The sequence below is a fragment of the Gossypium hirsutum genome, chromosome A08 (assembly GCF_007990345.1).
Source record: "Gossypium hirsutum isolate 1008001.06 chromosome A08, Gossypium_hirsutum_v2.1, whole genome shotgun sequence".
Lineage (NCBI taxonomy): Eukaryota > Viridiplantae > Streptophyta > Magnoliopsida > Malvales > Malvaceae > Gossypium > Gossypium hirsutum.
The window spans coordinates 116,654,150-116,666,249 of record NC_053431.1 but is presented as its reverse complement, the minus strand read 5'-3'; the positions used below and the strand labels follow the sequence as shown (position 1 = coordinate 116,666,249).

General features: G+C 32.9%; 1 protein-coding gene across 2 annotated transcripts; it reads right to left on the bottom strand.

The window, feature by feature from the left end:
- Positions 1-1,753: 1,753 nt before the first annotated feature.
- LOC107926996 (U4/U6.U5 small nuclear ribonucleoprotein 27 kDa protein) lies at positions 1,754-3,520 on the bottom strand. Of its 2 annotated transcripts, XM_016857954.2 has the most exons (3): positions 3,054-3,520; positions 2,849-2,898; positions 1,754-2,723 (listed from the first exon to the last, which is right to left on the bottom strand). In XM_016857954.2, the coding sequence occupies exon 3, from the start codon at positions 2,642-2,644 to the stop codon at positions 1,991-1,993; it is 654 nt and encodes a 217-aa protein (XP_016713443.1). In that variant the 5' UTR covers positions 2,645-2,723; positions 2,849-2,898; positions 3,054-3,520; the 3' UTR covers positions 1,754-1,990. The 2 variants fall into 2 exon arrangements, with proteins under 2 accessions (XP_016713443.1, XP_016713442.1); XM_016857953.2 differs by lacking the exon at positions 2,849-2,898.
- Positions 3,521-12,100: the final 8,580 nt, after the last annotated feature.

The window sequence follows — 12,100 nt, the reverse complement described above, 5'->3', positions numbered from 1 at the left end:
ATTGCTAGATAGGTATAGCGAGGATTAGGTGGGTCTGAGGACCCACATGGGTGCCAGGGCGGGGATGGGTGCGGTGAGTACATCTTTAGTCAGATCGTCTGAGAAGAGTCAATTTATAACCCTTTTTCGACCAGGAGGACAAATTATTAAATAATAATTACAACCCGACCCGAGATCCAACCTGGAATCCAACCTAATTAGCCGACCTATATAATAAAATTCTAAGGCATGAGACTGGAGGGCTTCTTCTTCCTCTCTATTTCTAATTCTCTGCTCTTGTAGAATGAAATCACTCAACCCCGTCCCTTTTTGCTATCAACAAAATAAAATTATAAATAAATGAGTTGTTAAAAATAAATTACCTCCTTGGTAAGAAAACCCAAATATGTTTACCATCATTGTAAAATAATTAAACTATTATCTAGTGTGATTTAGGAACTTCCATAAATATTATATCTCCACCTATTTATTCATATTTGAATATTGGGTCATTAAAAATACATGTAAGATATTTTAATTAATTGATATGTCGATTATTTACCCTAAGACAGTATTAGAGGATATTTTAGTGTAAGTAATAGATTGGTCTTTCCCACCAATTTTTTGTACTTGTATGGAAGATGATTTTTTTTTATCTTAACTCAACACCAATTTTATACAAAATATATTTTATGAGAACATCTAGGATTAAAATTGATAATGCATGATGGTACACTTACTACAAAATTTGATAATGATACACTTATTATAAAATTTGATAGTAATACTAAATTTAATATTTATGATGTCATGAAAAAACTCAATGTTGTGTTTATTGTTGATGCTATTTATAAACCCATTTGATTATAATGATGATATTAGTTAAAATTAAATTAATTGATTAAATTTATTTAATTCAATTAATTGATTCGTTGTTGAATTCAGTTCAGTCAAAAGAACAATTAATGATTTTTTAAAATTTTAATTATCAATTAATTCAATTTAAAATCAAATAATTAATCAAACTTAATAATTAATATTATGTGTTAATTTTAAGACTTATGTAGTCTTTATAAAATTTTGGTTAACTTTCAAGACAAAAACATATATTTCGATTAATTTCAATGTATTTTTTCTTATGTTTTATACTTGTTTTAATCAAAAGACAAAAAATATATAAATTTCGATTGATTCAGTTAATCGACCGAATTAATCAAATTATTTCGATTCAATTAACTATTAAAGGATTATACAATTCGATTAATGCTAATTCGGTTCGGTTAATAATTTAACTCACAATTTGAAATCCCACTCTTGAATGAAGGATTACAGAGGTTACAGAAATTTTCAAATTGATACCAACCAAAATTTAAAAGAAGTAATTCCGCAAAATTAGTTTCCATTGCGGCACCAACATCACATAACAGTAGAACCAAAACAGGAACCCTGTAGCGCCATATTCTACCAAGAAAAATAATCTTTAAATTCAATAGCCAGACTTAAAAAATAAAATCCACAACAATCCAAATTGTTGTTGTACCTAAGAAAAATAATCTAAAAGGTATACCTTAGCATACTGCATCAAGAAAGTCAAGCAGATACACTGCCAGAACCTAGTAACTGCATCAAAATGGATGACCAACCCAACTTGGGATACACAGTTTGAAAAAACATATACCCACTTCTAAATCCCGAATTATGCTAAAATCAATAGGAACTCTTATTCAGTAGACAAACAACTTAGGTTTCACAATAACTCTAATAGAACAAAATGTGAGTAAGTGATACATCTTGAATTTTCTTAGAGCTAGTTAGTTTCAACATTAGTATTCCGTATACCAAGACTAATACTAATAAAATATACAACCATATAACTAAAATAATTCCCAGCACAATAAACCAACAAGCATTCACTTACAAAAATATTAAAACAAGAAACGCTAAAAAGCATCCACATTAGCAGTCACAATAACAAAAATCCTAACCTTGAAAATGCTTTAACCCCTTAATTCTAGCGGTTGAGCTCAGCAGGCAATGGACGATTAAACCCGCCTCTTCGGTTCATATACTGCCTGGGCTGCCGCTTAGTCACAGTCCTAACTCCACTAATATCAGTCCCAGGTACATGTTTCCCTTTGGTGGAATCAAAACCAACTGGAATCCCTAACTTCTTCATCATCTCCATCTCATCCTGCTCTCCTGCATCCCCATCCCCATCCCCATGCTCATTCTCATTCTCATTCTCATTCTCATTCTCATTGTTTCCTTTCTTCTGCTGCTGCTCTTTAGCTATCTCGTCCACAAAATCCGACACTGCCTTTTGCCTATCCTTCTCCCTTTCCTCGCTTTCGTGGCGGTGACGTTTCCTCGGGGGTTCATCTGATGGTGTTCGGTGCCGGTGCCAGTGATGACGGTGGGCAGAGCGTTCCTGAGAGTGGGAGCGTGAACGGTACCGTTCACGGTCAGGGGAACGCGTAGAAGAGCGCGTGTGCCGGGATCGGATACGCTCCGGAGTACGGGATCTCTTGCTGCGCGTCCGTTCCCTGTCTCTGTCTCGCTCTCGGTCGCGAACATCTCTGTCTCGCCTGCGATCCCTTTCGCGTTCACGCTCTCGGTCTCGGTCTCTCTCGCGATCCCTCTCGCGTTGCCTGTCACGGTCTGACATTGCAGAGGATAGCGGTGGTGGACGGAATGGATGGCGTCCAGTAATTTCCCTTGGAGCAAAGGAACTAGAAGAACGGGAACTGCGATTCAAAACCACAGTAATTCAGCAAATCATAATAAGATACAAATCATGCACTAAGCGCAACTGAATATGGCATCGAGAAACAGTGAAAATTGAATAAATTGTCAAAAGAAAAACACGAACCCTATCACCTTCAGTAAATAACAAAATTGACGAAATCAAACAGATGAAACCTAGAAAATGAGAATAAAAACGGATAAAGAACTAAATCATTCCAAGAAAATGTCGTTATCAACGATGTAAATGCCAGATGAAATCTTGATTGCAGTGGTTGTTCAATCAATCACTGGAAGAAAAGGAAAGTGGCAAAAGATAGACCGATTAGTACCTTGTAGAGATGATTTTCAATGAGACGAAGCTAACAAAAAGCAGAGAGAGCTTTACTAAAAATCGGAAACGAGAGTCAATCCAAATCACGGAAGCTATAGAGTAGATAGAGTTAAGTACTGAGAAGGTCGCCACAAAGAATCGTTACGATGTCGGCGGCAGCGGTGAGAGTGGGAGAGAATTTTGGGCGAAAAAAATCAAAAAATGAAAAAGGAAGATAACATCACGCAATCTCTTTTTTTTTTTTCGTGACGTTTCCTTATCGAATTCCCCTACATCCGGATTTTTTTTAGGTTTCTAAGCAGGAAAATAGATTAAAGAGGAAGAGAGCTGAACTCCGGTGGCATCAGCTGGCCCGAGGGACGTCTGCGACTGCAAAGTGGAGTGAAGGCGGCGGCTAGGGCAAATGGAGAAGGAAGAAGGAGAGTAAAGAGTGAAAAATAAAAAAGGAACCAAAGCCAAAACCTATCCGTGACCTTCGCGTGAAAAAGAGCAAATGGAAAAGGGGAAATTTTCTTTTCAGTCCCTGTAGCTTTTTGGCTAAACTATTTTCTAGCTTTTCCTTTTACATATTTAAAATTTAGTCCTTGTACTTTTCATATTTCAAAATTTAAGTCAAATTGTTAACACTGTTAATTTTTTTATCAAAATACTCACTTGGTAGCCATGTAAATAAAGAAAATACTTTATAATTAACCTAGATTTAACAAAATAATTTTAATAGTGTTAATAATTGGACTTGAAATTCTAAAAAATAAATAGATTAAATTCTTAAAAATAAAAGTATAGGGACTAAATTTAAATTTTAAAAATTATAGGGACCTATGACATATTTTAAACTTTTTAGAATACATCCTATACGGATGACACTAATAATATCTTTAGTATATATAATACTTATGTTGACGAATAAATTAATCTGTCATTATAAATACTCCTACACCGAAACTAATAGGATGTGTTGGTATAGGCTCATCATATATTGACGAATAAGTAATATATTAGTATAGACCTACTTATACTTACGGAATTGGACCATCAATAAAAGTAAGTGTTGGTATATGACAAATTATTTGTAGTGTATTCATCTCTATTTATGCGTTCATTGTAATTTAATTTCTTTATCTTTGGAAATATGAAATAGGGTTTAGGATTTGGGTTTATGGGTTGGGGGTTGATGGGGTCTGTGGTTTAAGGGTTCAAGTTTAAGGCCAGGGGTTTTGGGTTTGAGGTTTGGTGTAGTGTTTGAGTTTAGGGTGTAAGGTTTGCTGTCGAGTTTTAGGGTTTTGTGATTTGGGTTTTTAATGTTTTAAGTTTTAGGGCTATATGTTTAGGGTTTGAGGTTCGCGTTTCAGGTTTGAGTTTTTATGTAACACCTTTATACTCGACCCAACTGCTGGGTCAAGATATAGGAATGTCATATTTGATGCCAGAGTAACTATGGCCACATACTGATAAATCGACCCTTTAACAAAGAATATTTTGTTATCATTGTCGTGTTATTCTCCTATTAAAGTTTTCTTGATTCAATCCGAGTAAAACTTTTAGCAACATTTTATTTCATCATTACATATGTACAAAACAGGGCTCCAATATCGATACTGGCACTGAGGTATCGGTACCTTAGCTTAGGTATCGATACCCCTATCTTGGTATCAATACTGATTTAAGCTTTGATGTTTTAGAAAATCAAATAAAATCCATATGTATCAATGCCCTGAATAAAGTATCGATACTTTGACTGAAGTATCGATACCTTTCTCAAGGTATCGGTATTATGTCTCTAATATCGTTACCAAATTTTGATTCTATTTTTTAAAATAAGAGAAAATTTACTTTGAGTCAATTTGCACTTTATACCCTAGCCTCTCATATTTATTTCAAAATAACCCTATATGTTCAAGATACAAAATTTATTCTCAAAGATTGTTATCAAACCACTCGAAGAATCATATGATGTTTCCTTAATAAATCCCATATACATGCTTTTGATACTAAAGTTTATCAAATTAATAGAATTATTACAATTTTACAAATAAATCCATTAAAGGTCATGCATTTTGAAAAATTAGATTACCCTTTTATATGCCATTTCTATTGTCAAAATTTACTAATTGTATCAATTAGGACTTCCTCAATTCATCTTATATCAATTAGTCATTTAATGTCTTAAAAATGTTTTTGAATTTCATTTATGTATTAGTAAAAATCCTTCATTTGCAATAATTTCCTTGCATTATAAATTCTCCTATTATTTCTCCTCCTCCTCTCCAATCCACATCCTTATTGTACATATATAAGATTCTTTAGTTTTTAGTATAACATGCTTTCATGTAACATTAATTATAATTACACGAATCACATGTATACTCTTAGTAAAAATTGTCCATTCAAGTACTAGTCACTAAATTATTTTTTATCTTTTTTCTATAGAACTCAAAATTTGGATCCGCTTGTTGTTTTTGAAACTAGACTCAATTAAAATTTTACAATAAAATTTCAGAGTTTGCACATAAGCCAATTAATACAGTTTATTCCTCAAAATTTCCCTTATTCTGCTATTTGACAGCTTCGATCCTTCTCCACTAAAAAATAATTATCTTTTAGCTCAGGATTCATATTATGTTACCATTTATTTCTTTTGAAAATAGACTCATCAAGAAATCAAACATATAAATTTCATCCAATAATAATTTTTTTTTACCATTTTTGATGTTTAGCTAAAGTCAAAACAGGGGAACTCGAGTCCATTTTGTCATTATCCCATAAAAACTAATATATCTCAAAATCTATAATTTCGTTGCTTACATTGTTTCTTCCATATGAATATAAACTCAATAAGCTTTAATTCCATATTTAATTCAACCTCTAACTAAATTTCTATGATTTCTAGTGAATTTTCAAATTTAAGTCACTACTTCTATCCAAACTGTTTTAATGAAAAAAATTTCTTTGTCATGGTTCTTTACACTATCTTTCATTCAATCATACATAATTACCATAGTTTTGATTACTATTCAATTTAATCACTTATATTTATGTGTAAATTACATATTCATTTCTTAATATTAGTACTTTTCAAAATACAAATCATATTCTCTCTTACTAACCATTTTAGTGTTTTAAGTCTCTATGCTTCATCAAATACTTTCTATTTCTAGTATTTAGATTAAAATACATGTTTCATAAATCTCATTCACAACATATTTAACTCAATCTATTGAAATACAAGTAGGGCCGGTATGAAACTTACCTCATTTGTCAAGAATTTTTTCATTTCTTCTTCATTTTCATGCCTTTCTCATCTTCACCACTTTCCTTCCCATTTTTTGTTCTCATTTTCTTCACTTTCATTTACTATTTTCTTACTTCTAATTTGATGAACGTATTCTTTAGAATCTCTACTTCATCTTTTCTCTTTGGTGTTTGAGGAAATTTTCAAGAATTTTAGGAGAAAAAGTGAGCTTTCATCGCAAAAGACTAAATTTCTTAAGAAGCAAAATTCTCCCCCCATATATATATATATAGAAGTGATGGACGGTAGGTGTAGGAGAAATGAAGAATTTTCTTCATTTTTCTACAAAAATATTTTTAATAAAATATTATTAATAATTAATAATTTAACTTTTAATGATTTCCATCCAAGGGTCATAATTTCTTCTTACTTTTCAATTTAATCTAATGGCCCAAATTTTTCTATAACCAAATATATTTTCCCATAATTATCTTATTTAAGAAATGACTATTTTACCTTTGTACTTTCTCTACAATTCCATCTTTTTTATGACATTTTCTTGGTAAAATTTATAATTTAGTCCTTCTCATTTCTTCATTTGTTCAATTTGATCATTCTAAACACTTTCAACCTTAAAAAATTTTCACTATTGGCCCTTCAAATTTTCCATATTTATACTTTAACCCCTCACGTTTTAAATATTGACACTTGTACCATAGAACTTTTCTTATTTTTACGATTTAGTCCCTAACTCAGTGGGGTTTTGGGAATGCTACATTTTAGGTTTATGGTTGAGGGTCTAAGATCTAAGGTTTGAGTTTGAGTTTGGGTTTAAGGTTTAGGGTGTAGGCTCTAAGGTTTAGGGTTTAGGGTTTAAGGTGTATGCTCTAAGATTTAGGGTTTAAAATTTATGTCTAAGGTTTGAGGACTAGGGTTTAAAGGTTAGGGTTTATGGTTTAAGGGTTAGTGGTGATGCAAATTGAGCAGTTAAATCAAGTAAATTTTATAAGCGAAGTACATCTCAAACAATTTCCTAGTGTTTACTTTATGACTTAACATTGGCCTGACAAAAACAAATAGTCCCTTTCAAAGTTTTGAAGGAGGTAAACAAAGAGGCTTACAAATGAGGTGGAAGGCATCTATTTATAATCACATTAAAGCAAAAGTATTGTCTAATACTTCACGGTTTGCGAGACTAAAGTTCTAACCCTGTGACACATTCAAATATGCAGTGTAACACCCAAAATCAGATTATAAAACTTCATTTCAAATTGATTATTATTCAAATGCATGCTTAAAGTTCTTTATACAAGCCTACGAGGCCCAAAATATACGTTAAAGTTAGATCGGGACCAAACTAAGAACTTTCAGAACTTTTAGAAAACTTAAAAAAAAAATTTAAGTGAAACAGGGCCACACGCCCGTGTGGATAGGGACACACCCGTGTGGGTAGGCCATGTGGTCACACATGCCCGTGTTCCAAACCTGTGGAGCACTCTGACTTGCATTCAAGAAGAAACTTGACTCACATGGCCTGAGCACATGCCCGTGTTGCTAGGCCGTGTGATAATTAAATTTTACAGTTAAGGTGCAGATTTCACACAGCTGCATCACACGGCCATGTTGGAACCCATTTGAGTCACACGGCCAAGCCACACGCCCATGTGCTAGACCGTGTGTCCAAACTTGGACATTCTGTTTCTCATTATTAAACTGCAGAGGACACATGGCCTTATCACATGCCCATAAGGTAGGCCATGTGTCACACACAGCCTAGACACACGCCCGTGTGTCTACCTGTGTGGACGAAAATAGACCATTTAAGACCACACTTCTCACCTTTTTTTACATCACCTGCACAAAATCACATTTATACACTAATAGAGTCCAACCAATCAATTATTTCAAAACAAAACATGTATATTTCATTTTCAAAGACAAACATTACATTCAACTTACTTATATACTTAATCATTCATACAATTACATTATCAAATCAACCCTTATACATGCCATATAAATCAAAAAGTTGTTTAACAAAATCTACCGGAATAAATCTGGATAGTGTGATCCTTGATGTAGATCTGATCCTCCGTATGTATATAAGTCAATCTACAAAACAAATAACTTACACAAGTAAGCTTATAGAAGCTTAGTAAGCTCATAGGCTTAAAAACATAAATCTTACCGAACATTGTATACAATCATATCACTTTTAATTTAACTAATTCTTCCTATAAATCACAAAATCATTAATAAGCTCATTTGAATAATTTCCATGTTGCTATTCACGAATTTAACTCCTATGGGCCCATTTCTCATTTACTACCATAGTTAAATTAGGGAACAATAATGGAATTGAGTGCTTTATTATCACATTGCCATAGTAAAGCATGGACTTACACATAGTCACATATCACATACCGAAGCCATAGCCCTGCCATGGTCTTACACGGATCACATATCATACTGATGCCATATCTCAGATATGGTCTTATACAGATCACATATCATACCGATGCCATATCCCAGATATGGTCTTCTACGGAGGCACATTATCACATCATACTGATGCCATAGCCCAGCCATGGTCTTATACTGGAGTACATATCACAATACACCGATGTCATAGCCCAACTATGGTCATATGCGAGCGCACTTATCACATATACTCCGTCAATTCATCATGATCATTAAATGAAAGCACTTAAAACCATTGTTCCGACTAATTTGCACTTTTAGTTAAATATTATTTGGTAATTAATACAATTTGATAATATTCATATACAATAAGATACCGTAGTAATCATAATATTTCATAATAAAACATTAAACTTTGCCATATGAACTTACCTGGGTTGATTTGCAAAAGTCGTAGAATTTTCAAGGACTATTCTTGTAATTTCTCCTTTCCACTATTCACTTCGTTTTATTGATCTATAATTATAAAATCATTCCCTCATAGCATCTAATTCAATTCAATTCTACTTCACAATTTATGTCCTTTAATTTTTGAAATTACACTATTACCCTAAACTTTTCAGTTTCTACAATTTAGTCCCTACTCAGTTTATTCTTCAATTGAGCTAATTCTTCTCAAGTAACATTTTATCAAGACATTATAAACTACTTCAAAACCTTTAACATTCAAATTTTCAACACAAAACCCTAATTCCAACAACTTTCACAATTAGATCATAAAAATCAATTCTTATAAAATCTCTTCATAAAATCATCATATAATAAACTTAGAACCCCAATTGCATACTAAATCATCATAAACTTTTAGCACTTATTCATGGAAAATTTCAAAATTACTCATGAAATCAAAAAATAATGAATTAAACAAGTGGACCTAGTTGTAAAAGACTCAAAAACACAAAAATTACAAGAAATAATCAAAAATTGAGCTTACATGTTGTAAAAATATGAGAGACCAGCTTAAAAGAACCCTTCAATGGTGTTTTTGCTGGAGAGGATGAAGAAAAATGAAGAAAACTCTAGATTTCCCAATTTAATCCAATTTTTAACTATTCAATTTTAACTAAATTACCAATTTACCCTTAGTTCACACCATTTCTCAGCTAATATTTACCTAACCGTCCAGCCTATTTTATTTTGGGTCAAATTGCTCTTTAAGTCCCTTTTATTTATTATTAAAGCTATTTAATCACTTCCCTCAGTTTTACATCTTATTCGATTTAGTCCTTTTTATTTAATTGACTGCCGAAATGTTAAAATTTCTTAACAAAACTTTAATACTAACTTAGTAATATTCCATAAATATTTTTAAAAATATTTATGGCTCGATTTAGGAATTAGAGGTCTTGATACCTCGTTTTTATCTCATTTTATCTAAAAATTTCCTTTAATTCATAATTTCTCTAATTCAAAAACATTTCTAAAATCACACTTAACTTTCACTTACTAATATCTAAACTCACATGTCGGATTTAGTGATCTCACATCACTATTCTGAAACCACTGAAATTTGGGCCGTTACAACTCTCCCTTCTTAGGAAATTTCGTCCTCGAAATTTCGTACATGAAAACAAATGCGGATATTGTGCTCTCATTGATTCCTCCGTTTCCCAGGTTGCCTCTTCCAATCCATGTCGATGCCATAACACCTTTACTAACGGTACTCATTTATTCCGTAGCTCTTTAACTTCTCGAGCTAGAATTTTCACTAGTTCCTCCAAATAAGTCATATCTGATTGTAGCTCTATCTCAGTATGATGAATCACATGTGAAGGGTCTGATCTATACAGTCTCAACATAGATACATGAAATACATTATGGATTTTCTCAAGCTCCGAAGGCAAGGCCAATTTATAAGCTACTGGACCAATTCTTTCAATGACCTTATACGACCTAATAAATCGTGGACTAAGCTTTCCCTTTCTACCAAATCATAGAACTTTCTTCCACGGGGAAACTTTCAAGAACACACGATCACCCACATTGAACTCTATATCTCTTCTTTTCAAATCTGCATACAACTTCTGATGATCTGAAGCAGCTTTCAAACTTTTTCAAATAATCTAAACTTTCACTTCAGTTTCCCGAATCAAATCCACTCCCACTAATTTCGATTCACTTAATTCTAACCAATACAACAGGGTTTTATATTTTCTTCCGTACAGAGCTTCAAACGGTGCCATTTTAATACTAGCTTGATAACTATTATTATAAGAAAATTCAGCTAAAGGTAAATACTTTTCCCAGCTACCACCGAAATCGAGTATACAACACCTCAACATATCTTCTAAAATCTAAATCACTCGCTCTGATTGCCCGTCGGTCTGAGAATGAAAAGTTGTACTAAATTTTAATTTAGTACCTAAAGCTTACTGTAGTTTACTCCAAAATCTCAAAGTAAACCTCGAATCTCGATTAGAAATAATAGATGTTGGCACTCAATGTAATCTCACAATTTCTAACACATATAATTCCACTAATTTTTCAAGTGGAAAATCTGTTCTAACCGGAATAAAATGCGTTAACTTAGTCAATCTGTCCACTATCACCCAAATCGAATCTTTCTTCTTCAGAGTCACAGGCAACCCAGATACAAAATCTATCGTCGCATGTTCCTACTTCCATTCTGGAATCATTACAATTTGTAACAAACCCGTAGGTACTTGATGTTCTGCTTTTACCTACTGACAAATCAAGCATTTCACTACAAATTCACAAATTTCTCGCTTCATACCAGGCCACCAATACATTTTCTTCAAATCACAATACATCTTCGTACTTTCCGGATGAATCGAGTACATACTACTATGAGCCTCTAACAAGATATCGTTTTTCAATCCTAGATTATTCTGGACACAAATTCTATTGCGATAGTATAACATACCACTATCATCAATGGAGTACTCTAAGTTCAAGTTGTCCTGAACCATCTGTCATTTCAACACCAATTTTGGATCTTCATCTTGCAACTCCTGAATTCGTTGGAAGAATACTGGTTTTGCCTTTAATTCGGCCAACACCGAACCATCTTCATTAACAGACAGATGAGCATTTAATGCTCAAAGAGAAAATAATAACGATTTCCGACTAAGTGCATCTACCATTACATTTGCCTTCCCCGGATGATAATCAATGACAAAATCGTAATCTTTCAATAGATCTAACCATCGCCTCTGTCTCAAATTTAACTTTTTTTGCGACATTAAATACTTCAAACTTTTATGGTCTGTATACACATAACATTTCTCCCCATATAGGTAATGTCTCCAAATTTTTAAAGCAAAAACTATGGCAGCTAGCTCAAGATCATGTGTAGGGTAGTTCCTCTCATG